Source organism: Agaricus bisporus (assembly GCF_000300575.1).
Source record: "Agaricus bisporus var. bisporus H97 unplaced genomic scaffold AGABI2scaffold_5, whole genome shotgun sequence".
NCBI lineage: Eukaryota > Fungi > Basidiomycota > Agaricomycetes > Agaricales > Agaricaceae > Agaricus > Agaricus bisporus.
In genome coordinates, this window is record NW_006267368.1 from 422,126 (window position 1) to 447,283 (window position 25,158).

General features: G+C 47.3%; 9 protein-coding genes across 9 annotated transcripts; 5 read left to right on the forward strand and 4 right to left on the reverse strand.

Annotated features, from left to right (window-relative positions):
- Positions 1–3,824: 3,824 nt before the first annotated feature.
- Positions 3,825–4,923, reverse strand: AGABI2DRAFT_142926 (hypothetical protein; the record flags this gene model as incomplete). Its single annotated transcript, XM_006460732.1, has 3 exons — positions 3,825–3,933; positions 3,973–4,232; positions 4,294–4,923. The coding sequence occupies 3 exons, from the start codon at positions 4,921–4,923 to the stop codon at positions 3,825–3,827; spliced, it is 999 nt and encodes a 332-aa protein (XP_006460795.1).
- Positions 4,924–5,161: 238 nt separating this feature from the next.
- Positions 5,162–6,055, forward strand: AGABI2DRAFT_192392 (hypothetical protein). The gene is made up of 3 exons (XM_006460733.1): positions 5,162–5,545; positions 5,590–5,668; positions 5,717–6,055. The coding sequence occupies exons 1-3, from the start codon at positions 5,351–5,353 to the stop codon at positions 5,821–5,823; spliced, it is 381 nt and encodes a 126-aa protein (XP_006460796.1). The 5' UTR covers positions 5,162–5,350; the 3' UTR covers positions 5,824–6,055.
- A 430-nt stretch (positions 6,056–6,485) lies between these two features.
- On the forward strand, positions 6,486–8,161 carry AGABI2DRAFT_69717 (hypothetical protein; the record flags this gene model as incomplete). The annotated part of the gene is made up of 6 exons (XM_006460734.1): positions 6,486–6,617; positions 6,671–6,867; positions 6,919–7,072; positions 7,125–7,388; positions 7,444–7,679; positions 7,732–8,161. 6 exons carry the CDS (start codon positions 6,486–6,488, stop codon positions 8,159–8,161), a joined length of 1,413 nt encoding a protein of 470 aa, XP_006460797.1.
- A 398-nt stretch (positions 8,162–8,559) lies between these two features.
- Positions 8,560–9,889, forward strand: AGABI2DRAFT_192396 (hypothetical protein). The gene is made up of 2 exons (XM_006460735.1): positions 8,560–9,207; positions 9,277–9,889. The coding sequence occupies exons 1-2, from the start codon at positions 8,712–8,714 to the stop codon at positions 9,786–9,788; spliced, it is 1,008 nt and encodes a 335-aa protein (XP_006460798.1). The 5' UTR covers positions 8,560–8,711; the 3' UTR covers positions 9,789–9,889.
- A 249-nt stretch (positions 9,890–10,138) lies between these two features.
- Positions 10,139–11,337, reverse strand: AGABI2DRAFT_192397 (hypothetical protein). Its single transcript, XM_006460736.1, has 6 exons — positions 11,225–11,337; positions 11,053–11,160; positions 10,918–10,996; positions 10,608–10,857; positions 10,429–10,534; positions 10,139–10,368 (listed from the first exon to the last, which is right to left on the reverse strand). Exons 1-6 carry the CDS (start codon positions 11,263–11,265, stop codon positions 10,230–10,232), a joined length of 723 nt encoding a protein of 240 aa, XP_006460799.1. The 5' UTR covers positions 11,266–11,337; the 3' UTR covers positions 10,139–10,229.
- A 263-nt stretch (positions 11,338–11,600) lies between these two features.
- Positions 11,601–14,279, forward strand: AGABI2DRAFT_178228 (hypothetical protein; the record flags this gene model as incomplete). Its single annotated transcript, XM_006460737.1, has 12 exons — positions 11,601–11,739; positions 11,791–12,284; positions 12,335–12,523; positions 12,581–12,722; positions 12,773–12,852; positions 12,906–13,012; positions 13,063–13,108; positions 13,161–13,298; positions 13,353–13,424; positions 13,487–13,574; positions 13,666–13,919; positions 13,980–14,279. The coding sequence occupies 12 exons, from the start codon at positions 11,601–11,603 to the stop codon at positions 14,064–14,066; spliced, it is 1,836 nt and encodes a 611-aa protein (XP_006460800.1). The 3' UTR covers positions 14,067–14,279.
- AGABI2DRAFT_178229 (hypothetical protein) lies at positions 14,280–17,575 on the reverse strand (the record flags this gene model as incomplete). Its single annotated transcript, XM_006460738.1, has 16 exons — positions 14,280–14,531; positions 14,798–15,040; positions 15,208–15,342; positions 15,451–15,663; positions 15,739–15,915; positions 15,974–16,057; positions 16,110–16,260; positions 16,313–16,368; positions 16,421–16,515; positions 16,567–16,676; positions 16,736–16,824; positions 16,877–17,035; positions 17,086–17,207; positions 17,263–17,319; positions 17,370–17,480; positions 17,530–17,575. 16 exons carry the CDS (start codon positions 17,573–17,575, stop codon positions 14,325–14,327), a joined length of 2,055 nt encoding a protein of 684 aa, XP_006460801.1. The 3' UTR covers positions 14,280–14,324.
- Positions 17,576–17,678: 103 nt separating this feature from the next.
- Positions 17,679–18,967, forward strand: AGABI2DRAFT_204027 (hypothetical protein; the record flags this gene model as incomplete). Its single annotated transcript, XM_006460739.1, has 3 exons — positions 17,679–18,582; positions 18,634–18,704; positions 18,758–18,967. The coding sequence occupies 3 exons, from the start codon at positions 17,679–17,681 to the stop codon at positions 18,776–18,778; spliced, it is 996 nt and encodes a 331-aa protein (XP_006460802.1). The 3' UTR covers positions 18,779–18,967.
- Positions 18,968–21,433: 2,466 nt separating this feature from the next.
- AGABI2DRAFT_192400 (hypothetical protein) lies at positions 21,434–24,618 on the reverse strand. The gene is made up of 14 exons (XM_006460740.1): positions 24,477–24,618; positions 24,333–24,418; positions 24,187–24,275; positions 24,066–24,133; positions 23,937–24,010; positions 23,768–23,884; positions 23,485–23,708; positions 22,578–23,431; positions 22,492–22,517; positions 22,112–22,443; positions 21,910–22,053; positions 21,784–21,850; positions 21,552–21,733; positions 21,434–21,494 (listed from the first exon to the last, which is right to left on the reverse strand). Exons 1-10 carry the CDS (start codon positions 24,532–24,534, stop codon positions 22,345–22,347), a joined length of 1,695 nt encoding a protein of 564 aa, XP_006460803.1. The 5' UTR covers positions 24,535–24,618; the 3' UTR covers positions 21,434–21,494; positions 21,552–21,733; positions 21,784–21,850; positions 21,910–22,053; positions 22,112–22,344.
- Positions 24,619–25,158: the final 540 nt, after the last annotated feature.

Here is a 25,158-nt window from a genome sequence, read left to right on the forward strand (position 1 = left end):
CTCAGTGAAAAGATTGTACGTAGCCACTTAGGCGGTTTTGGTCAAGTGATAATAACCTTAACAAGGTTGACGATAGGATACTTACCCGAAGAGCCTGCACGTAATAATAGGGGGAGTTATAAAAAAATAAGGCCGTTCAATTTCAATTCTTAGATCCAAAATTTTAGAAGAGATTGAGAAAGGGCCGATGCCGACAGATTTCAAAAAAAAAAAAAAAAAAAAAGATATTTCAGTTGCGTGTTCAGCAAGAATGAAGTACTAGATAGCAAGCGGATATGATCTGATCATGAGGGGGCGGCAGTTGAACAGGAAACCCGTGGTCGCCTACTGTGATCCCATTTCTTGTACATACGAGTCCTATGATCAGCTAGAAATTAGGAGAGGATAAAGGCCGCGGAAAAGACTGTTTTGACTATTCAAATATTCAATGGTAGGCATGAAATCAAATCTGTGATCTCAGGTCGTCTGTAACACTAATAATAGTCACTTTCCCATGAGTTTTACGACTGTTTCTCTAATTCAGATCTGTTGCCTCATTCCGATTAGGTTTTCTTACTTGTAGCGTGGACCTTACAGCACATATACCAGTCGAGTGTATAGCAACATAAGATGTTCTGTTACAGCCGTTCCGAGCGGAGCTTCCTTCAAATACAGAATACAAAAAGTGACAATACTTGGTCTATAGGTGGGCAGTAATTCATTTATCTATGTTGTCGACAGCGTGTAGTAAGTAACAGCCGTAGGTTAACCGCCTTACCGGCGGTGAAGTGAACCTATTTCGGTATCAGTAGGGCCGGAAACGTGAGCTCGTTGAAGATCTAGAGAACGTGTGATGACACAATACTGTGTGAACTGTTATATTACTTGAACGTTACCGTGAACCTATAGTACGGTAAGTAATTGTAATCGAAATCGAGAATACTCAAGCGTACCCTAGATTATACTCGATTTGAATTTTGATATTGAATGTTCAAGAATATCTGAGGGCCCGGAAGCTATTCGAGCATTCAAATTAATAGAAGAAGGGTCGACTCTGGTGGGAAAGTCATATAATCGTCGAAGGTTCCGTGGTCGTTTGATAGCCATTCGAGAACGAAGATGATTTTCGGACGACAAACTTCGTCCCATGGTACCTGTACTCTGGGATTCTTACGCCAGCTGAAGACCGATCTTCGGGGACTTTGCCAATTATGACCAGAACTTTGAAGACTCATTGTCTGTCGAATGACTACCATCAATTCAATCGAACAAGTAGCATATCCCGGGCCGACACCAATTCTAGCACGGTGGGTGTTAAGTACAGTAGGAAAGAATTAGAGCCGGCCCGGACCAACTCTGGTCAACTTTTGCGGTTCCTTGTGGATATTCAGAAACGATGCGGCTGAATGAGAGCTTTCAGACGATAACTAAAGGACCGAAAATCCGGCGCGAGCTATTCGCTTGGAAATGAATCCGACTCAAGAGATTGGGCACCATATTTTGGTAAACCATGGAATAGGCCGTAGTAAAACTTCGCGAAATCGCTTCCTTTCCGAGAGTGGAGCTCGATATCAAAAAAAGTCAAAAACGTTGAACAAAGTGGATTCAGATTTTACAAAAATAAAATAAAGTATACAGGTAATCTGAGAGTTTCATTGTCGGCGTGATCTCCGCCAATCCCAGAACATAACGGGTTGATTCTTCGCGGCGGGAAGTTGTCAGTGGAGTCGCTCACCGTGGTTTAGGGTGGATTTTTTGGATCTTTCCCTGCAAGCGGGGTTCAGAGCCGTGATAGCTCTGAAACCCAATGAGCTGATCCCAAGATTGACCTCTAAGGCGCCGCAAGTAAAATAGTGCTAAGCCGCCGTAGACCGCCTTCGAGATAGATCATTTATCCATTTATTATTCGTAAATTATATTATGGGGGTAGTGCGTATCTATACGGGCCTTTGCACGAGCTAACTGTGACGGCGGGCAAGTCCTATATCATGATGCACATGTGAAACCCTCGGTCAAATGACCAGTACGTCTGGTAGACGCCGAAGAATATTAAAGAATATTCCTTTCGCATTATCTTGGAGTAAAATTATGATGGGTATATTAAAGTTTACATTCCATAGCATAGTTGACAGTATCATCGGTCATATGGCCGAAGAGAAGATTATTACCCTCCGAGTTTCGCTCATGATCAAGAGTCAAGAATTCATTTCAATCGTCATTCAACAACAACAAGGTATTCCCATGGCTTGAAACTACCGACACAGAATAACAACAACTCTTTTTTAAAACTCAATCATCAGTTGTTTTATTGAGTCACTTCGGATGTTTTCAAAAAGCATTGAATCGGAAAATTGTCTCAAAACAATCGGAGTGCGTTTTAAAAACCTCCGAAGCGAAAGTATACAACTTACTTCTTTTAATTTTGATCATTCTTGGATTCGAGGGGGCCCAGGTATTCAAATTTTTCTACAATTGAGAAAACATATACCGGCGACCTGGCGCCGCGTAAAGGAAAAAAAGAAGACTAGCATCGAACATAGCGACAAACTTTTTTAAAGTTTCATCAGCAGTACATATAGTGAATACATTCAAAGGAAGGCCAGTTGGCAGGAGAGAGAAAGGCAAACAATGTAATCACTCCGATAATCCCGAAAAAGAAGTCAATTTTTCGTCGTCTAAAAGTAAAAAAGAGAAATCCGCCCGATCAGTCAAAAAGGCCCATAGAAGTCTTTCTTTTATATATATTCTTTTCTCTTCTTCTTAATTCAAAAGTGGGGCTAGCTGCCAAAAGTTGAGCAGCAATTATTTGATTATTTGATGAGCGGGGAAATAATTAGATCATCTGTCATAACAAAGGCCGCGGAAAACTTGTATTTTTCGTTAGAAGAAAAACACACTGAGGGTCACCTAGTGCAATCGTAGCCATTTCCACGATAGATCGCAACCGAGAAGTTTAAATTATTTCCTTGTATTGGAGAACAAAGGGCAACCCCTACCCTATACACCAATGAAACGATCCTTTTCCGCCGGTACATCGGACGAAACATTCAAAAACAGAGCATCAACACTTCGGATTTAAAGCTGCCTCAGGCACAGTTTCCCATAGGAGTTTAGTGTGTTGTCAGAGTAAGAGTCAGAAACGAGAAAAGCAACAAAAAAAACAGGGTTCATCTTCGTGCCTTAAGAAACGCTGATAAGCGAAGAGAACCACACATCCATTATTGAACGCATTCAACTACTTGGAGTCAATCTGATTATCCCAAAAAAACCCTTGGCGTGTGTCCGATTATACGGACGGAACATATAGCGCCAAACCTGGGGGTGCATTAGAAAAAAAAAAAAAAGGTCAGAAGATGTGTTTATAGAATGAGCGCTCAAGCCGCACCAACCGAATTCCACATGGCACCCTCTCTCCATTATCACATCTTATCAACTGTTCTCTTGACCACCAGCACAACTAACGACGTAACCCAAATCTGTCCATGGGCCGTGTGATCTGTCAAAAGCTTGTATGTACATTGTGAATTCATGAAGAAGTAACTATGATAGTTGCGTCTCTTTCGGCAGGTAACAATGGCAGTAGTGATGTTACGTGGGATGGAAAACTGATACGAAGAAAAGAAGACAGCGAATTACGAGACCGATGACCGTGCAAGCAAAAAAGGGCAGTAGTTATCGGTCCCATAGTTTATCCACCTCATCCTTATCGGGAATGACGTGGATTTTTGGCGACGGTACGGAGACAGACGAAAGGGAGGTCAGTCGTAACAAATGAGCAACAGGCGAATTCCCAAAAAATGGATCAAGTAAGAAAAATGACAAAGTAAGAATTTCGTAACCGGAAACTAGAATCCGAGGAACTCTGTGCCAAACACAAGGGTCAGGCAACCCAAAGACGAATCATCTCCTCGATGACCACCCTGCTTGAGGTGATTCGAGCCTGAAATTGAATTCCTCAATGACCATCAGCAAAAATCAAAGCAGGCAAAATACCTTTCAGCCTCCAACTCTTTAATCCTCTTCGCCTTGTACGCATTCGACTTTTCCGTCGCCGCCAGCTTGCGTTCAAGCATGCGAACATAATCCAAAACCTCGGTCAAACCGTTCACAGTAGAGCAGACGAAGCGTTCGATATTGTCTCCAGGTAAATCTGACGTCTCCGTGACCGGAGATGCTGTAGTTGAGCCCTCTTTTGGGCTAGGCGAGCGCTGCCGAAAAAGGCTACCCTGGGAGGTAGCAGCAGCTGGAGCGTCCTCGGGGAAAAAAAGTCAGTCGAGGGAACAAAGTAGCCAGAGATTGTATAACAGGACATACTTGCCAGAATTGAACGTCGTCGTCGTCTTCGGGTGCCAAATCTACAGCACGTCGTTTACCTTTGACGTTATCTTGCGATCTCAAAAGACTAATGGCAACCTTTTCTGCACTCGAGGACGGAGACAAATCTCTCCATACTTCGTCCTCTTCATCGTCGAGGATAGTGGAAGAGCGGCTTCGGACATTGTCTAGACCGAGGCTTGATAACTTGTAGTATCTTGGCATGGACGATGGAGGTGTAGACATGACTTGGTCTTTGTCAAGGGAAATGCGGGTGGGTGACTCGGGTGCGTTCAGTACCTTTGAGTTGGACTGAGAATCCCTCAAAGCCCGGTCAGCTGCGCCAGAACGGGAAAGTGCATCTTTGATAGTTTTAAGACGCTTTCGCTTTGCCTCTTCGCCGTTTTCGAACGGAGAGCCGCGCTTAGTCGGGGAATAGGGAGAGGGAAGGAAAGGGGACTGATGGGATGGGTCAGGCTTGAGTCGACTTGAGGGAGTCTCCATGATCGGATAGTGGGCTGCGGGAGGAGTGTGCGGACGGGCAGGACCAGTCTCTGGTGGCGGAGGAAGTTGGTCTTTCCAGTCTGTAAGATGTGTGAGATTCATGAAGCTGAAGCCATAGACAATCATACAGAAGAATCTACAATTGTCTGGGCCTTCTTGTGCGCGACGAGGACAAGTATAGAAATCTCTGTGGCGGAATTGATCTGAGCTGATTGAAATGGGTCAGAGACGGTAGATATACCTGTTCATATTCCCAGCCGTGTGAGATGTCCTGGAGACGGCTAGGACATTGTGAGCATGGCAGACGAGTCTACCTTGCTCGTCGTAGGGAGAAACTTGTTGAACCATTGAACGTGTTACTATATGGGGAAATAGCTGGATGCAGAAAAAAAAATGGAGCACTCGGCGAGCCGTAATCTTATGGGTGCCGCTCGCGTAGCAATTGGGCAGAGGGCCGGCAGCGATGAGGTAGAAGGCTAGTGTCGCAGATGGAGAGAGACAAGTGTCAGATAGGTATTATGTAATGGGCCAATCTCTGAGACCAACAACTTGAATGGCGGTTTCAACAAGGAGAGAATATTTGGCGCCAGCGGAGCCGTCTATGCCAGGGATGGTGGTGGAGGTGATCGAGCTAGTAGATTCGTATATGGTGTGGGTAGGAGTGGCAGAGTCTGCGGAGACTGCGGAGACGGCGTCCCTCCAGGGGCGCCTGTGCAAGAACTGGGCATATGCGATGCCGCCGCGAGAGGTGCGTGGATGAAGTGTGTACTGAGCGAGACTGAGGATGTGCAGGGCGAAGACACGGGGGCGGGCATCTGGCTCTTCCGATCAGAAGACTCGGACGGGGGGCTATCGATGGCGCGGCGACTCGGTGAGTGGGTCGGTATGCAGAGCGTAGACATGGCTGACGACGGGGCAGCGAAACGACTGGGAAAGGCGATGGCAGTGTCTGTGGATGGTGGGGTAGAGATGATGGTAGCGGAGAGGGGAATTGTAGGGCTGTTGGTAGTAAATAGGGACTCTTAATGCCAGACACCAACGACCAGTTCGACCTTCCCCGCTGGCACACCGCACACTCGCTCTTTCCCACTGAGCAGCACGCCACGCTCGCCGGCGCATCCTCCGCTCGCCGCCACTCCCTCCTCGCTGACTCAGACTCGCACCCCATGCAGCCTCAGTCCGCCTTTTATCCTCCGCCACCCCACTTCCAGCCACCCAACTCCGCCCCCTCCGAGTCTTTCCCCGACGTCTACTACCCAAAACGCATCCCGGATCCCAATCCTCCTCCCCCCGCCGCCGCCTCCAGATCGCCCATGCGCATGCAGACCACCCCGCTCCTCGATCCCTATGCCCCCCAGCAGGCCCAGTACTCTCCCAGCACCCAGTACCAGTATCCAGCCCCAGCCCAGCAACAGTACGCACACAATCGCACCATCTCCCATCCAAAGCAGGAGCCCATCACGCCCCCCGTCTCCCAGTCCTATGCATCGCCACCCTCTGCCCACCCCTCCTCCTCCTCCTACGCACCTCCCTTTGCCATGGACACAGCCAGCCCCCATCCACCCCAGTCCCATCTTGCCGCACAACCTTCCTCTCGGTCCCATTCGCATTCCAACCCATCCACTCCCATCTCCTACCCGCATGGTCCACACACCCCCAGCACTCGATATTACACTCCAGAGTCCCAAATGGTCGTCGATCCCCCTCCAAAACGTCGAGCTTCCGGTTTTCGTCGTGTCCGCACCGTTCACGATCTCCAGCCTCGTGTCGAGGGCAACTCGGCCGCCCGGCGTGTAACCTCTGATGGTATCTATCTTTCCGTGCGTTTTCACCATCCTTTTTTTAAAGCAGCATTTCTCATCCTATTTCATAGCCTCTACGCCAGTTGACTACCAATCTTGTCGAAACCTATCACATCTGCAACCCCCAGTTCAGATACGAATCCGCCCACAACCCAAGGCGTGTCCTTACAAAGCCAAGCAAGCCCGCACACAACGATGGCTACGATAACGAGGACTATGATTACGTTCTCTACGTCAACGACTGGCTGGGTACCGAAGAAGGCCACAAGTCAGCTTTTGTTCTCCTTTGTGTGGCGGCTTTCTGACATGGCCTCCCTAGGTATCTGATCCTCGACATCCTCGGTCAAGGCACCTTTGGTCAGGTGGTAAAGTGCCAAAACATGAAAACGCACGAGATCGTCGCCGTCAAGGTAGTCAAAAACAAACCCGCTTATTTCAATCAGAGTATGATGGAAGTTACCATTTTGGAGCTCGTGCGTGGATTCGCCTACTTATCCCTCTTTCGATCTCACATACTCTCTCTAGTTGAACAAGAATTTTGACCCCACTGATGAGCATCACATCCTCCGACTACAGGACTCGTTCATCCATAGAAACCATCTCTGTCTTGTTTTTGAGCTTTTGTCTTCAAACCTCTACGAACTGATCAAGCAAAATCAATTCCAGGGCCTGAGCACCCAGCTTGTTAAAGTCTTCATGGCGCAGTTATTGGATGCCTTGACCGTACTCAAAGACGCTCGGCTCATTCACTGCGATCTCAAACCAGAAAATATTCTCCTAAAATCGCGAGTCTCTTTTTTTCCGCTGCTCAATCCCTTGACTGATATCCATCGGCAGATTGCAGTCACCTCAAATAAAAATCATTGATTTTGGTTCTGCGTGCCACGAGCGACAGACTGTCTATACATACATTCAATCTCGGTTCTATCGGTCACCAGAGGTGCTGTTAGGGATGTCGTATACGGCCTCCATTGACATGTGGTCATTGGGCTGCATTGCTGTTGAACTATTCCTTGGGCTTCCGTTGTTTCCGGGAACAAGCGAGTATAACCAATTGACTAGAATCATTGAAATGCTTGGGTGAGTGTAATTTCGATCCATCTTGTTTTGGGTACTCAAGTCAAATCGCCAGTATGCCGCCGCTGAGTATGTTGAACACTGGCAAACAAGTCGGTCAGTTTTTCGACTCTTACGAGGTTTGGAATGCACATACAAGTCAAAACGAACGGAAATACAAAATGAAGTCCATGGAGCAATATTCCAGGGAACACGGGACTAATGAACAACCTGGGAAACAGTATTTCAAGGCAACGACGCTGCAGGATATCATTAATACGGCTCCCATACCCCAAGTCAAATCGTCGAGATGTTCGGGCAACGAGGTGGAGAAAGAAATGGCGAATCGCGCCGCATTCATCGACTTTTGCCAAGGTCTTCTGAACCTCAACCCAGTTACACGCTGGACTCCTCAACAGGCGAGGATGCACCCCTTCATCACGGGAGAAAAATTCACAAAGCCATTCGTCGTATGTCACCTCGCTGTCTCGTATCGCTATTACTAACTACCAAAAGCCTGACAACCCAATTATGGTCTCACATATGTCGCCGTCAATCTCCGATTCGAAGAGACCGTATGGTGGCTTGGTGCCTCCCGCACCAAAAGGGCAGAGACCCATCTTTGATGCCGCGGCTTATAATCACCAACTGGCTCAACATCAAGCTTATACGGCGCAGGTCGCGAGTCAAGCTGCAAATGTCACACGGAACCCTTATATAGTCACTCATCCTCCCCAACAAGCATCAGGTCAAGCCCCTCCGTCGTATCAAAATTCACCGGACGCCAACGTCGTTCCTTATCAACCACAACAACACCACTCCCATGCGCATGCTCAGTACGCAGGACAAAATGCTAGTAGGGGACTTTCTCATCAAAGTTCAGCTGGGCAACTGGCGAGTAATGCTGGTTCTGCACCTGGCCCTGCTGCTGGCCCTTATGCTGCTGGCGGAGGTGCCAATCAGCCACACATCAAACCTTCCTCTGGATCTGGCGGTGCCCCTGCTTCCGCAACTTATTATCCTAATTCACGTGCTCGAGCCAACACAATTAACCAGATGGATACTGTGCCTCCCGCATTGGCCCGGTTGCAGCATATGAATCAAGACGTCATCGGCGGAAGGAACGCGTTGACACCTGTTTTGAACCGGGATGATGCTCTGAAAGAGTGGGAGAGGAGGCAACAAGGAGGACAACCTGCGCAGGTGCAACCGTATCCACAATTGGAGTATTTGCAGCAACAAGCTGAGATGGCTTCTGCTGGCGGTTTAAGTGGATGGGGTGCTAATGTGGCTGCTGCTGCTTTGGGCATGCACCCTCATGCACATAATCATCGGTATCCCCCTCCTCCCAGTAAACTCTCTCAATCTTATCATCCACAAACGCTGCTAGTCGACGATGACAGGCGGGAAGCAATCATGTCAAATGTGAGGGCTATAGCAAGAGGGGATAATCCAGGTCAACAAGGACAACAGCAACAATCGATTGGGGGGGCACAGCAAGTACCTCCGCCTCCACCACAAAGTGGAGGGTTGTACGGTTCTGCTGGTGGAGGTGCGGCTTTTTCTGCCAATACGATTGCAAGTCCTCCGCAGACTTACGGTGGTAATATGGCTGTTACAGGAAATCGATATGCGGCGGCGTATGGTGGCCCACAAGCACCTCCACCTCAATCACAACAACAGCAGCAACAACAGCAACAACAACAGCAACAACAACATCAGGTCAACGGGGGGAATGGAACTGGTGTACCTTCGTTTGATTCGATTGATAGAAGGGGTGATATGGGGAGCATGTATGTCCCTATGCAACCGGACAATTATCATCAGCAACATCATCAACATCAGTATGCTGGTTCTGGCAATTCCGCACCTCAAGCTACTCCTCGGCATATGGTTGCCCCGCCTCAACAAGCGGCAGCACCTTCGTTCTATGGGGCTGGAATTGTACCAAGTGGCGTCGCACAACCGCATTCACAGCAAGGACAGCCAGGACAAGTGCAACAGGGACAGCAAGGACATCAACAGAGGAACCCGTTTACGTCGATGCAGATGCCAGATAATGGGGTTGGAATGGGAGGAATTGGAAAACCTGATGTACGGAGAGGTAATGGGATGGATGCCTGGCCCAGATGATTGATCCATTCAATTCGTTCGGATGTGATTTCTCTAGAAGCGGACGATAGTTCCCCCTCAATCTCTTTTTTTTCTCTTTCTTTCTTGACTCCCAGTCTTAGCTGGTGTTTTTTCTTTCTTTTCATTATTTTGCGCCGAAAGTCCATATATAAATGCGCCCATGTGTTATTGAGTTCACTTGTTTTTTTCCCTTTTTCCGTTTGTTATGTCGAGTCTCACCCACTTTTATTTACTTGCACTGTTGCGTTTATGACGTTGATGAGTTTTTTTGCGTTCCTTTTTTTTCTATTTCATAGTCTGGATGACCTTTTTCCCTTAATAGTCACTCTGACAGATGACCCCCTTGCAATGACCACATTATTTTGCTTTGCCATTGAATGAGCTATGTATATCATCCTCGTTCCATTGATATCGATTCTTTATAATTTCAAAAAAGAATTTTCAGAGTGCGTTGAACATCTCTTCCACTTCCCAAGCACCACTCCAATATCGGATTTGACATTTGAGACCTTCTTTTTCGGCTTCGTTTCGAATTCGTTTTTGGAGGCCGCGATCGTTTCTGCAATAGACAAAGTCTTGGCTAAAATTTGAGAGAGAATTAGGCCCCTAGATTGTTAGGGTGAGGAATGAGAGGACGGACCTTCGAAGATGGAGGATTGGGCAAAAGTCGTTGGAGCCATCGCCGACGTAGATGATTCGGTCGAATTGTTTACCGTGGCGTTGAAGGAATGCATCCAGTTCTTCACCTATTACAGAGTTAAAAATAAACATAGAAAAGATGAGTGGCACGTTCGTGATATAACTGGACGAGCTTCTGACCTTTACACATGTTGGGACTACAACCGACTTGGCATTTATGTTGAGGTCCAGAGGGATCGATACGACGACGAAGGTTGAGGAGTTCGTTTTCCCATTCGGCGGGGTTGGTGATGATTTCAGTGAAGAGGTTTTGTAGACCTTGTTCTTTGAGTATGGTGGGGATGAATATGGAGTTGGCGTTGGAGAGGCAGAGGAAAGTTGTATTTCCCAAATCTTTGAGTCGAGTTACACCTCGGACCATGGCTGGATGCTAGGTATTATATGAATATCATCAGAAAGGAGAGCTCTCTTGTTGGAGTGTGATACGCACAAAAGGCATTATACGAAGTGCGTTTTCGATTTGTTCTCGTTTGATTCCACGTCCATGAATTTCGCGTAGACATTGAGCACTATCAAAGTGGATATAAGGCTGACCTTATCTTTGAATGTTCAGATGATAACGTACACTAGATCTGTCCATTGAATCTCCTTTCTGAGTGTTACCATTTTACGGCGAATATCGGGAGCAAGGACTTCGAATGTCCAATCATCGGAATCCTGGTCTGCCATCGACCTATGATAAAGTATTATGGTTTAAGAGTTTTGTGGCAAGGGATTTGAGTGATGATAAAAAGTACCAGTCAAAGTCGAATACGATCAGTTGCTGTGGCACGGACATAGTATAACGATAGAAAGAAACCAAGAAGTGTCGACGTCGTCGCTGAGCACTTTAAAAAAGCTGTTGATGGTACAGATCGAGCCAGGCACATAAAAATAGAGCTGATGCGATCTATGATCGAGCGTTACACTCACATTGCCTTTACTACTGGAATATATCAACAACGCGGCCTGCAATATGGGTAAAAGCCAGTGGCTTATCAAGAGTCCATAGTCAAGGAAACTCATCACACGGACAAGTCGGTGCCGAGATGGTAGACTCATTGTTCCGAGGTTGAATGATTACGTAAGCATGGAGTTTCATTTTGCGTGACCCAGGACGGTGATGCGGATTCTATGCCTACCATAGTGTGTACGGCAAAAGTATCCTGCAAAAAACTCCCTGGCTTGCTTGAGCTCACAGACAGCCACCTACAATGGACTCAGGAAGGGCATAAGGCCCCTTCAATACTCCTCCCTCGGGCTGATTTGTCTTGTGAGTTGTAGACCGATCGCGTCTTATAATTGCTTTATAACTGTGAACTAGCGTTGTTCTGCAGCAAAGAGGGCGCACCGCAAGTCAGGCTTAAAATTGCGCTCTTCACGGACGAAAATGGCCACAATTTCACGTTCGTCTCGCCCAGTGCTCGGAATGAACGCGACAAGTTCAAAAAAGAGTTGACGCAAATCGTTGGAACTAACAAGGCCATTGCTGATGCTGGAGCTCGAAAACCCCTAATACCTGCACCTACGCCTATTGCTGCTGTATCCTCTACGCCCACTAAGCTCTCTACGCCGACCGTTTCGAATGCTTCAACACCTAAACCCTCTGGTGGCGTTCCTATTATTCCTGCATCTCGCGCCGCGTCTGTCGCGAGTGAACGACGAGCATCTACCCCAGTCATCGTCGGTGTTGACCCCGTCAACGATTTCAAGCTTCGGAGAAAAGTCCTAATGGGCGATCCTGACCTCGCAGCGCTTCACAAGGATCTTGTCATCGGTGGTCAAATCACGGAAGCAGAGTTCTGGGACGGAAGAGAGGTATTTTTCATCCATTCTTATCTATTCAGTAGTTACATATGCAATAATAGCACTTGTTGCTCGCTCAATCCGCGACGGACAGCCAACGGAAGGGTAAGCCAGGTCAATTAGTCGACCCGCGACCAGAGACAGTCGACGGCGGAGAAATCAAGATTCGTATTACCCCGCAGCTCGTTTATGACATCTTTGACGAGTACCCCGTGGTGGCTAAAGCATATAGCGAGAATGTCCCCAGTCAAGTAACATCAATTTGCTGAAATAAATTTGGTGATGGTTTCGCTGACTATCTTGGATAGCTTACCGAAGAGCAATTTTGGAAACGATATTTCCAGTCCAAATTATTCAACGTACATCGTGCATCTATTCGGTCCTCGGCAACTCAACATGTTGTCAAAGACGATGACGTCTTCGATAAATATCTAGAGAGAGATGATGATGGTACTGTTCATGGCTTGAAATAGGACATTTATTGATACACATTTTACCAGAGATGGAACCTCGACGGCAGAGAGCAGATCCTGTTGAAGCGCTAATTGACTTGGCCGCTACTCTGGAGGATCATGGAGAGGTATGGCTTGGACCTTCTTAGTTCTTACAAGCCTTCCAACTTCCAATCTATAGACTGGCAATGAGAAAGATATTACCATGCAAGCCGGGCGACAAAGGGGCGCACTTCCTCTGATACGCAAGTTTAATGAGCATTCAGAACGGCTTCTAAATTCTGCTTTGTACGTGGATGCACTTTTTCCTGAACGGTCTTATATATGCTTAAGTACAGGGGTGAAGTACCTCCCGCCAAACGACGGCGGCTTGATCCAGGAGAGGTGAATTTATGCAGTCAAACTATGATGTGGCTTGGCAAACACATTTTTTTAGGATCGTTATGCGCCGATTGAATTGGATGATCTTAATGATTCAGAGGCATCCGCTGGCATTCTGCTAGAAATGAAAGACCGGCAACGTTATTTTGAAGGTCGGACGGCTGGCCAAGCAGAGGATGCAGAGGCTAAAAATGCGGGTCTTCGTTGATGCTTCTTTCTCTTGCGCGCACTGATACAATGTTATCAGAGCGAGGATTACGATGCCATTCTACATGAACTACAAACCAATCTCCAAAGCTGGGGTGTCAACTTAACACAAGTAAGCTTTCCGGCATACTTATGTGTCTTTACTTGGCTCATGGGATCATCTCTCGACATTAGCTTAAGATCGAACGTAAAGCTGGAGACAGTGCGTTGATAGGAATGACGCACAATGTTGCGGCACTACTCGATGTCAGGTCACGAAAAAGTGAGCATATGGAAAACCATTAGATTTGGCGATGTCAAAAACCGTTGCCACCGCATTCATCATGCCGATTCACTGACCCTGTTCTATCCAGACGATATTCCCGATGGCTTCTTCAGACAGTTGACAACATGTCAAACGGCAGCCAATGAGTTCCTCCGACAATTTTGGTCGGCGACATATCCTCTGCCCGTGGATTCACAATCAATTCTTTCAATTGCTACTCCTGCGCAACGAGCTGCCAAGGCGGCTAAAATGATCGGTTACCTCGCGAAAACCTCTGAAAAAGTTGACTCTTTGGTGCGTTTAGCCCAACAACATGGCGTCGATGGATCTCGGGTTGAAACAGTAAGGCCATTTATCCGTATTCCATCAGCTTGTTTACGTTTACTTATGATGTCTACCAAGGCCATGAGACCTCTGCTCAACGCAGTAAATCATGCTTTAAAATTCCACCAGAATAAGAAGCTCCAGCCTCCCCCGGCCCGAAGATAATTTCGGGCATCCACATTGTCTTTGTTGCACAATATTCATTCCAATCTCTCACCAACCTATCCTTTAAGTTGTAGTCTGTGCATCAACATCCACCATCACAATTTGACCATCCCAATAGAACTTTCACTATATTATGCAGCACTTGTCATTATGAACCCATTAATTGTATAGCATACTACATGTTCTTCATATAATAAATAAGAAAATGATGTAAAAAAAAAGGGACAGTGATCAGAGTGGTTAGGCCCACGAGAACATCTACGATCCATATGGTCTCGGAGGTTTCTGTAGTTGTAAATCCGAGGAGCCCGCGCACTCGTACATTGTATACATTACTAACAAGTGCAGGGAGAAAGCATACAAGACAAAACAGGTTCTTGCTCGGCGATTCCCCAAGATCGATCTAGTGAACACCAGTACTCCTCTTTCGATGGGATTAAGGTTCTGATATGCACGAGTTGCTTCCTGTTGGATGTGTAAGCGGCATGTTTCACTGATAGACGGATGATTATAAATTGGGCAACATAAAAACGGTGCGGTTTATGAAAAAGCAAAAAAAAAAAAAAAAAAAAAAAAAGACCCGCATTCTCGGTGAAACCGTGCCCCTAAGCTTTGAACAGAAAAATGGGAAATTGGAATCTCCAAAAAAGATACAGGATTTTCGAGCGCGTAAAAGCTACAAAAATCCCGAAAAAGACGGGTTCAAACAAGTTAAAAGTATCAAAACTCACTCTTCCTCTGAATGCTTCAAAGGGATTCATAGCCTCTTCGTACCTTGCCCTGTATGTGCTCATGTCATCCCGGTCTGATAGAGTAGGGAGTGGATCAAGTTGGGATACAGGTGGACGCGATCCGGCCTCTTCCCGATAGCTTTGCATATATCGAACCTTTTCGTAGAGCTTAAGATTGTCGGCTTGCAAGCTCTTAATTTCAGAACGAAGTTCTGATGTGATCTGATACTGTTTCCGTAATTCCTATTGGATTTCGATTCAGTTAAGCACCAGATCAGTCCATGTGAAACATCGAATAACAGAAAGAAGATCGTAATGGCGGGACAATGTTGACCAGCCGGACTATAGAATGTGCCAAACGGAGAAAAGCGGGAACAACGTAGAGATTAGGGACGTAAGGTTTGACTCACCTCTTCCAACTCTGCATTTCGCTGTCTGAACCTGTCGCGCTGGCTGGTAACGATAGGGAGAATCGACGTGTCGGCAGATGGCGCGAAAGGGATAGGCGTCGATCGTGCCGAATTTGAATTTATTGAATTTACCCCCTATGAAAGAAAGGGATCTTGATCAGCATCAAACAACAGCGAGGGTGACGAGATATTTGTGTAGAAAACACTAGGCTGTGCCGAGAAGTATGATGGAATGATACCTACTGTAGGTCTCTTGGGAAGTTCCAAACCTGCCAGTACGTCCTCAGCTGACATATGCGTACCGTCACCGTTGAGTTTTCGATCACTGGTACCCATGGACAAGAGGTCATTCTCGAGTTTCTCGTTGAGAAGCTTCTGCTTTTGTAATTCCGAAGTCAAACTTTCCAGCTGTGCTTGTGAAGCTTCAATGGAGGCTTCGAGCTCGCTATGAAGGATCTAGACGCCCGCGTGACCGACACGGAGAGAACGATCAGGTGCTGGTACCTTGACGGCAAAAAGTCGACGACATACACGGAATTTTGTTAATTCTTCGAGAATACGTTTGTTCTTCGTAGCGAGTAAAACTTCCAGCGATTTTCCGTGTTTAGAGTTTGCTTTTTCTGCATTAGGATTAGGAAGGCGGAGGTCGTCATCCTCTTCATCGGCGCTCTCTTCTGACGCGTCTTCAAGGGCGGCAAACTCGACATACTGCAGCGAAGCACACCATCCAGTCACCTGACTCGAAGAGAGGTTATAAAATACGCACCTTCATAATTTCTAGTTCCCGCTTAATCTCATCGTAATCATGGAAGTTTCTGAGCTTCTGCTTGAGCTGGTCAACATCTGATGTCTACTAAAGGTGTCACAATCAGAAATCCTAAACTGATAACGGGAAAATTCACCTTCTTCTGAAGTTCGCGGCTAAACTCTTCAACCTTCTTATTAGCGAAAGCTTCTATTTCGGCTGATGAAGTTCGTTGTTGTTCAAAAGCACGAGACAGTCGCCCGGTCTCCGCTTCTAAGTCGGAAATTTGTGCTTCAAGACCCCGCACGCTACGAAAGATAATCAGTTGGTAGAATGGCTTAACGGTGAAGTTGCGCATACTGGTCCGATGATTCATTATCACTCTTCATGGCTTCTATTTCCGCTCGCAGAATTTCCTTCGGACAATGTTATCACATAATTCAGCGCCAATACGAAAATAAGACAAACGTTTCTACGCTCGACTGTAGCAACTCTGCTTGTGGCAGCTTCTAGTTCTGCCACAGTCATGTCAAGCTCGGCTAGTTTTGCCACAACCTCCTGGTCTATGATAGAGTCAATACTAACGACGCGCTGATTCAAAGGTTCCAACTCACCCTGCCTTTGACTGTGGTCTATAAGTTTCGCCTGGTTCGTGTCATTGGACATGCGGAGGTCTTTTAATTGATTCCTCGTCAGTGTCAACTGGCGTTGCAAGTCCTGCTCGCTGACGACGGATGGTATGAATACAAGGGTTTTCTCAAGTCGGACCAGTCAACACCCTACCGTTCTTCGTAATTCCGTAGCTTCTCGTCGTACGTCGCATTCAACTCGTTGGTTTTCTGAACGACTTTCTCCTGGATCATATCTTCCATCTGAAGTACCGGTTAGTGATGTCACGGAATGCCTGCGAAAAAAACCGCATACCTTGAACTCTAGTGACTCAACTTTGCTCTCCAATTTCTTCTTTGCCGACTCTAGAGAAGAAAAATCGTCTACACGTTTCCTGAGTTCAACGTTTTCCTCGCGCAGACGTTTTAGCTCTGTTTCTTGCTCTAAAGCTTCGGCAACCTTGACAGCTTGGTCCTAGATTAGATTAGAAATTGTCATTGCATAGCGAGGGAACGACGACGCACAACGGCAGTTTCGAGGAGGGGATAAGGGTCTGGTGCTTCCGCAAGGATTTTGTAGACGTGCAAGAAGGCATTCTCGGATGCTTTTGACCGTTTTGTGAGATTATCAATTTCCGTCTGGTATGCTAAGTAGAAATGATACATGAGATGGAGGATTGACAGCTTTAACGGAGATAGTACCCTTGAGCAGTCCTTTGAAGGCATTCAGTTTCTCCGTATCGGGTATCTTTTTAAATTCTTGAATGATATGTGAGCACACTCTTTATATGCGCGCACAACGGCTGCACCTTTGGTTTTGTCTGCGAGTGCCTTGCGTCCGATGACGCTTTCCTTCTGGTTGTCGACGACCTCGATGCCTTGGGCATCAAGTGTCCTCTGCAACTCGGCAAGATTTATTTCTAACAACGAACTCAGGTGGTCCACGATTGAACGGTAGACGCGACAGACCTCGCCATGTTGCCAGAGCGCCAGAGAAATTGGATTCGTGAGACATGAGTGCAGAAGAGACCGGTGTACACTGTGCAGCCCAGACGTGTGTGGGCCACGTGATGTCTCTTCCCCGGCATTTGCGACTTCGCGTCTTTGCGGTGTTCGTTATGAACCTGTCCCTCCTCCGCCACTCGCTCAAGACGCCCCGTCTCCTCTCCAGGTCCGTCTTCGTGCCCCCCGCTCAGCTCGCCTCAGTCCAGTCAGACAACCCACGACGGCCCCCACGCACACCCAAGCTTCCCCCCGAGTCTCCCAATTTTTATACTGCCCGACCCGTCTACTATGACCAGGTCGCTTCCCTCGAAAAAGCCATCGCAACCACGCGTACTTCACTAAAAAATCTTCATCTTCTTCCACTGCCAGACTTTGCCCGCCAGAGTCTTCCTGCCCTTCACCCCTTATGGAAGAATCAACAAGAGATGGCAATGGACTTTCAGGACAAACTCACAACGACCCGATACCGTCGGGTGACTGGACTTTTGAATCAACTCAACGACTACCATCGAATAGCGAATACCGCCGGTCACTCCGCGCTCGCAACTGGCATTCGCAACATTATCGAGCTCTTCGAAAGTGGTAATAAAGCTGCCATGTTGGCTCGCGGAAAGAGGAAAAAGGTCGTATTGGACCAGTATGGGCGCTCTTACACCGTTGGAAAACGCAAGACCAGTGCAGCGCGTGTTTGGATGATTCCCATTCAGGAACATCGTGAACAGCTACCGCCAGACTCGCCAGAAGTTCTTTTAGGCTTGGAGGATGTACCAAAGAAATCGACCGTCATACCCGCTACAATCCTCGTCAATAACATTCCCCTCAACGAGTACTTCCCTATTCCGGCGGATCGTGAACGGGTGACCCGCCCAATCAAAGCCGCGGGAGCTTTGGGGGCATACAACGTATTCGCACTCGTACGTGGTGGAGGAACGACAGGCCAATCGGATGCACTTGGCCATGGAATTGCCAAGGGTCTTGTAGCACACAACCCTGGCCTTGAGACTCTCTTCAGAAAATGTAAGTTCACAACCATTCACAATTTGCAAAGTTCTCATGATCTTACCGCAGCCAAGCTTACAAGGCGCGATCCCCGTATGGTAGAGAGGAAGAAGACTGGAATGGCCAAGGCTCGCAAGAGGGTACGTTCCTATAGTCTTGTTCTCACATCCGTTCTCTCACACACCGCCCATAGTACACCTGGGTCAAGCGTTAATCTCCATACCAGTCCCTCAGATCATTACTTACTGCTCACCACATCTTATAATAATACTTATTTTTCCATATCTACAGACGGAAGATATATTAGAGAATATGATCACAGTAACAATTAACACTTCATACATAGGTCCTCGTAATGCCAAGAGAGGAATATATGTACTGACAATAAAGATAACTGGAACGACTCGACGCTGGTCCCCCAAAAACCCCACAAAATTCAATGCAAATATCTCAATCACTGGAACCAAATTTGCTGCACCTCCGACTGAGCGAATGACACATTGCACGCTGGACATTTCCGTTGTCGTGTTTGGATACGCTTATCCACACAATCCTTACAGAACGCTGAAAGATATCATGAGTAATGGCGCGTAAACTATATGTTTACACGGAACGCACTGTGCATGCACTTTGTGATAACCGTCGAGCGAAAGTTTATCCGACATGTCGAGCATTTCAAGATTGACTGGCGTGTCCTTTGAGCATAACAATAACATGCAGACGATGGATGACACACACCTTGAGATTTTCAGCCTCTGAACTCTCAGCCGTCGTACCAGTCTCCTTCAATCTGGTCGTGTGTCTTTCCAAATCTCGCTTGGACCGGATAAGCTCGTCCTCCAACTGTCGTAGTTCAGCTCTCTTTCCTTCCTGCTCTTGTTGGGAATCCTTATATGCGTTCTTCAACTGTAATCAAATCAATGAGACAGAACATGGATAGGTGATATATGCAAAAACCCACATGCTCGGTTCGATATCTTTCAACCTCCACTCTTGAATATAACTCCGCAATCGTCTTCTCTTGCACCCGATAAGTCTCCTTGGTGGATTCGATAATCTTCTTTTGTGTAGCGATCTCCTTTTCCAAAAGATTCTGCCATCCAAACGTTAGCATGATAAACAACTGCAAATGCCTAAAATCTTACAATTTGGGCTTGGAGACTTCCTTCAGTGTCGACCAACTTTTCGACGGCTTTGCCCTGCTTCTCCAGCATCCTCATGAAGCTCTTTTTCTCGATCTCCATCGCCTCCTTGTCTCGCATCGCCGCATAAAATTTATTTTCCGCTTTGGCTTTCTATAGATATCAGGTCAAGTACCCGTGTGGGAGACGTTGACCACAACTCACATCCATAGCATTCTTCGATAAGCGCTCCTCCATCGCGGAAAGATCAAACACTTTGCTTTTTACTTGACGGTCAAGAGCTTCCCAAGCGCTGGATAGCTTCTCTAGTTCTGAATACAGTGACTTCTCTGCCTTATTTAAGTTGAATGGCATGAGTTAAATCAGCTATCAGTTAGACCATTGAACTCACTTCACCACGCTGCAGCTCGAGCAGCCGCAATTTTTCCACTTCCTCCTCCTTCTCGCGTAGCGCTCGCATCAGATCAGATAATTCCGGCGACGAACTCCCAACTAACGCGCGATATGTCTTCAACTCTTCCGTCAACTCAAGTATCTTCTGGTAAGACACGGCTTGATACTCTGCATGCTTCTCCGTATCTTCTCCATAGGAAGCTATTGTTTGTTCTAATGCTGTGGTTCGATACTCCGCTTGCCTAAACCCGAATGAGAAAGAAACAGGATACAAATGCCATTACACACTTGAGCTGTTCTTGAAGGATTTGGTACCGTTCCTTGGCATGATCATCTCCAAGTAGAAACGTCAATAGTAGCTGCTTGTCTCCAGTATGGGCGGCGAGGTGAGCTTTACACCGACCGATCTCCAACTCAAGTTGCGATATGCGTTCCTACTTCAATTTAGCATTATCGATACGAGGCTGGGAAAAGACTACTTGCTGCGCGGCTGTCGGCCAAAAACTTCAGTTGTTCAGATGACGAAGTTTTGACAGAATCTCTATGGCGCCTCTCTACCAACTCGGCATTCTGTTGATCTCGTTGCTCGCGAAGTCGAGCATTATCCGCGTCTCGTTTTTGGAGCATGGTCTGTAGCTCTTGTAGTTGCTTACTTGTCCCGGCCTGCGTTCTTGTTAAAAGAAATAACAGTACACGAAAAATTGTACATACCAGAAGTTCTTCATCATGTCGCTCCATATTTGCCGTCAGTCGCGCCACCTCCTCCTCGAGCACCATCACTTGCTTGTACTTTTCTCCAACGTCTGCGTCTAACTTGAGGGCAAAGGTTACGACCTCCTTATATGCGTTGCTCTCGAAAACATTTTCCCCACTTTCTTTCAAACGGATCTATGATTGGATGAGAAAATGTAAGTCGCTCGTCTGGTAGGCAAAGTAGAAATGTAAGAAACACCTCTGTTTTAAGTGCAATGCATTGATCATGAACCGAGGCAACCTGCCTTTCTAGCTCGATGATTTTATTCTCGCGATGTTTGATTTGTTGCTCTAAAACCATGGTATCGTGTGTATCATGGACACCATTGACAGGGGCTGGTGAAGGCGTAGGTGAATGCTGAGCGTAGATCAGAAAAGGAGCGTGAATAAATTGTTCAAGAACTCCCACCAGAATACCGAACCACTCACAGAAGGAGAGGACGGCTTTTGCTGCAGCTCCTCTGTCCCATCTCTCTGAGCACTCTTCGCCTTACGAGCCTCCAACGCTTGCACCGTTTTGCTATGCGCACGTTCATATCGATTCTCTGCATGTACAAGTTTCTTGTAGTAACTCTCTCGTTCGCTACGAGTCTCTTGAAGCTGAGAATTAAGATGAGCTACTTCGGATCGAAGGGCGGCAACCTAACAAAAACAAGTCACTTGACAGGTTCTCAGGCGAATGTCGGAGAGTGAAATTACCGTTGTGGCATTCCTTTGAGCTTCAAGATAATTATTATTATTGAAAAGCCGTGAAGGCGATTGTTCCCCAAGGCGAACAAAACTGCCGACGAGGATCCGTGAGGCATTCGCTTTGTCTTCAAGCGCGGCTATGAGGTCTTGAGAGGATTGCTCTGGTAGGTGCCTTGCAAGATCAAAAAGGTCTTTGAAGGAAGTTAGAGAATCCGCAAATTATCGGGCAAAAATACAAGACCTTCTGTATTGAGGTTGACCTGTGGCAAGTCTTCGGGTTTGACGAGGAGGCGGATTGTCTCGATGAGCTATGAATGCAGGCGACGTATTAGATGATAACTATTGCATGAAAATGAATAAGGCCTGCCTGGGACCAACACGCGACGATGGCGGCGTAGCCGGCCTCGCATGTATTTTTGCGATGCTCGAGCTCTGCTATACGAGCCTGACTCCGCTCGTTCTCGCGTGAATAATGGCGCATTCGCCTGAATATTGCCTCTTTCCTGAAGAGCTGGTAAGATATGCATTGAGCCAGCGCAGAGGATATGAAAAAAGGGGTCGCGTATTACCTCGAGGTTGTCGAGACTGGGCTCATCGTCGGCGACACCATTGGACTGAGGAGTGCCGTTGGAGCTGGCTGTGGCACGCTTCTTGTTGGACGGAGTATCATCCTCTTCGTCTATATGCGGTCTCTTGCGAGAGTCTAAGTACATTGAGGTGGAAGGTACAAGGGAGGAGTGCAAGGTGGCCAAACAGTTCCAACTCGCTGATTACCAATTCGCAGTACATCCTAATCGGGCAATCATTCTACTTGTAGTCTAATCCCCTCCACTCGCACAATTTCGCAGTCCAGCCCGCTCCCGTCTCCAATCTGCGTCTCCACACACGCGAGATCCAGGCTCTGCGTCGCCACTGAGTCACCCGTATGTGGTAAAACACCCCGACGCACCTTTCCAAGCACAGTCATCGGTTGGTCTGTGCAGTGAGCACTCATCAGAATTCACAGTCACAGAACGCTCAGAAGCTACCACTCACGCCAAACAGCGGTGTCGTACACCACTCCCTGTGCCGTTGTGGCCATGAATGCTCGCACCGTCCCCAGGTCGGGTCGGTCATCCTCTCCGTTCTTCGCTACCACCACCAGATACTTGTCTGCCGTCGCGCTCAGGCCCTCGCCTGGTCCGCAACCCATGGGAATAAATGCCTGTTTTGTATCTGGGTGGCGCTCCAGCGCTGTAAGATTCACACTCCCATCCGCCGCGATTTCCTCCAGCGGCTTGCACCGGTATATGGATATTCCGGCCGTTGCACCAGCATCTGCCGGGTACGAAGAAGACAACAGTGACAGCTTGTGGAACTTGCTCGCCGTGCCATCGTTAGCGAGCGTGATTCGCGTACCTTTCGGCGCCGCATTGTGGTCACCGTAAGCCTGAAGGACTTGACCAAACGGTCCGAACGCCTCTGGTGTCAATGGGAGTACAGGAATCATGGCTGCATGGATTAATTCTGTCCGCTGAGAATCAGACTCCTCGGGAACGGCCGACAGCTTAGCATTCATAGCTCCACCGGACGGTTCAATCATTGCTGTCGATGTGTCAGTTCGTCGCCCTGTGATTCGTACGCGCTTCAGTCCCCCATCGGGGTATATTGTGACCCTCACATGAGTAAACTTTCGGTCTTCGACATTTTCCAGCTGGAAATAATGCTGTCTGTGCGGTCCCAGCTTGGTTCTGGGCAAGATCAGTATCCACTCTAACTCCTCGTCTTGCTGTGCCTTCCAATCAATTTCATGATCGCTACATAATGCATGTAGTTCACAACTTTCCGGGAAGTTGCCCTTGAAATGTGCCGTATCGATCTCTACATGCTCAAGGTTGCCCGCCGCTCCCCTACAAAGAAATGGTCATTATCGTGCTTGAAATGGCGATTTTACGGCACGCACAATTTAATAATCACCCAATCTTTGTGACCCTTGACTCTGGTACGCTTCGTCTCCCAGCCATCACCCATGTTCTTTCCACGCCCTGGCAGAATGAGATTAGAACCGACCCCAAAATGCTGATCAGACACAAATTCCACACGGCCCCCTGCGGAAACATGGGCCAAATCGAACGACCTATCTGAAGGGTATACTGGCGTTACATGACCATAAACACGAAAGCGAGCCTGGAATCACAAACATAAAGGCTGAGTTTATCTTTCATTAAGACAGTTATTCGACTCACAATACCTCCATCAGGGTACATATTGAGTTTGATATAATTGATTCTCTCTGTCTGCGCGATGGAGAAAAGGTGGCGAGAATTAGGTCCAAGGGGTGTCCTAGGAAGAATCTCCTTCCACTAGGAGCTCCATGAGCGAGGCGTGTATCACATTGAAAGCAGAAGCACCTACACGAGTATCCTTTTGATGCGGATCGCCGTCTGCGGCGTACAGTGCTTCTACTGAGGCTTCTGGGGCCTCATTTCCTATCACACGAGTCAAGTCCCGAGCCGAATTGGTGATTTGGGGTCAAGAACCTACCGTTGAAGTTTGATGTGTCGATATCGAAACCTACCGCGGTACCGGCGATACCTAACTGGATGATGCACCTGCGTGACGGGGATCGGCCACGGACACTCAGGAGTCACGAATAATTACGCACCAATCATGATCCTGATTGTGTCGACGAGTTTCCCAGCCATTGTACAGCGCACCATTCGGTCCAAATTGCCCTTTCATACTAGGAGCAGGCTGAATACATCAATTTTCTGATCGTTGTTGGGAAAAGTGAGCTAAACTGCAGCATACCTCGACTAACAATAGGTGGAAAGCTTCAGCGAAGAATTCATCGGAAACAGCGACGATACGACCACCGAGGGCGACGCTTGAAAGTTCTAAACCATTAATCAGATCGTACGAGTTCATAGGTGAAAATGGTCAATATATCCTTACCTGTTGTGGTTGAGAAAGTATCAGTAAACTGGTCGAGGGGAATAGATCCAAAAGTCATGAGAGTGTGAGTGTGAAGGAGATGGTATAAACAGGTTGCTCTGCGGCTCTAGGAAACAAGGTATCAAGAATGAAGGGGTTATCAATAACCAGGGTGACCCTAAATAGGTACTCTACAAGTTTATAAGATCCGAGTCATTCATCCACACGTGGCGATGCCATTTCATAAATTGGCCTCGACTCTTCCAAGTAAGTACACGCACCATCCCAAAGGCATACTAACTGGATTTGCAGAACCAATGCGGCCTTAAGGGCAATCGCAAATATCAGTCATATCACAGCACGCGAAAGAGCCGATGTCAAACGTAACTTAGCTAAAAGGACGAGTTAAGGACTTATAACACCCCGTTTTCTATCATTGATCTGTTCTGTCCCAGTTCTGTCCCGTCTCAAGATTCCGTTTCCACCGATATCACACGCTCCATTACTAACTGTTGTTTCCTCGGACCGTGATACCTGCCACAGCCACACAATTACTACTGCGGTTATTTCGAGCGGATCAGTGGGAAGCCGCTATTGGATTGGATAACAAGAATGTCGTGGCAGCTGATTGTGGGGCCGCGAAATTTGTCAATTTGACAATGTTCCTAAAGGGACCATGCAACTAGCTAGCGATTGGAATGAT

Bases quoted from the DNA above. Each gene is read 5' to 3' on its own strand.
- AGABI2DRAFT_192392 (XM_006460733.1), top strand. From the start codon at position 5,351: ATGGCGGTTTCAACAAGGAGAGAATATTTGGCGCCAGCGGAGCCGTCT. The intron at 5,546-5,589 runs GTGCGTGGATGA...GAGGATGTGCAG, and splicing joins ATGCGATGCCGCCGCGAGAG to GGCGAAGACACGGGGGCGGG. The intron at 5,669-5,716 runs GTGAGTGGGTCG...ACGACGGGGCAG, and splicing joins ATCGATGGCGCGGCGACTCG to CGAAACGACTGGGAAAGGCG.
- AGABI2DRAFT_192396 (XM_006460735.1), top strand. From the start codon at position 8,712: ATGGATACTGTGCCTCCCGCATTGGCCCGGTTGCAGCATATGAATCAA. The intron at 9,208-9,276 runs GTGCGGCTTTTT...TGGCTGTTACAG, and splicing joins GTACGGTTCTGCTGGTGGAG to GAAATCGATATGCGGCGGCG.
- AGABI2DRAFT_192397 (XM_006460736.1), bottom strand. From the start codon at position 11,265: ATGTCCGTGCCACAGCAACTGATCGTATTCGACTTTGACTG. The intron at 10,535-10,607 runs GTCAGAAGCTCG...ACTCTGTAATAG, and splicing joins TAGTCCCAACATGTGTAAAG to GTGAAGAACTGGATGCATTC. The intron at 10,369-10,428 runs GTCCGTCCTCTC...CTCAAATTTTAG, and splicing joins CCAATCCTCCATCTTCGAAG to CCAAGACTTTGTCTATTGCA.
- AGABI2DRAFT_192400 (XM_006460740.1), bottom strand. From the start codon at position 24,534: ATGACTTTTGGATCTATTCCCCTCGACCAGTTTACTGATACTTTCTCA. The intron at 23,709-23,767 runs GTGAGTCGAATA...TTGTGATTCCAG, and splicing joins TGTACCCTGATGGAGGTATT to GCTCGCTTTCGTGTTTATGG. The intron at 22,518-22,577 runs GTGAGTGGTAGC...CTCACTGCACAG, and splicing joins GTACGACACCGCTGTTTGGC to ACCAACCGATGACTGTGCTT.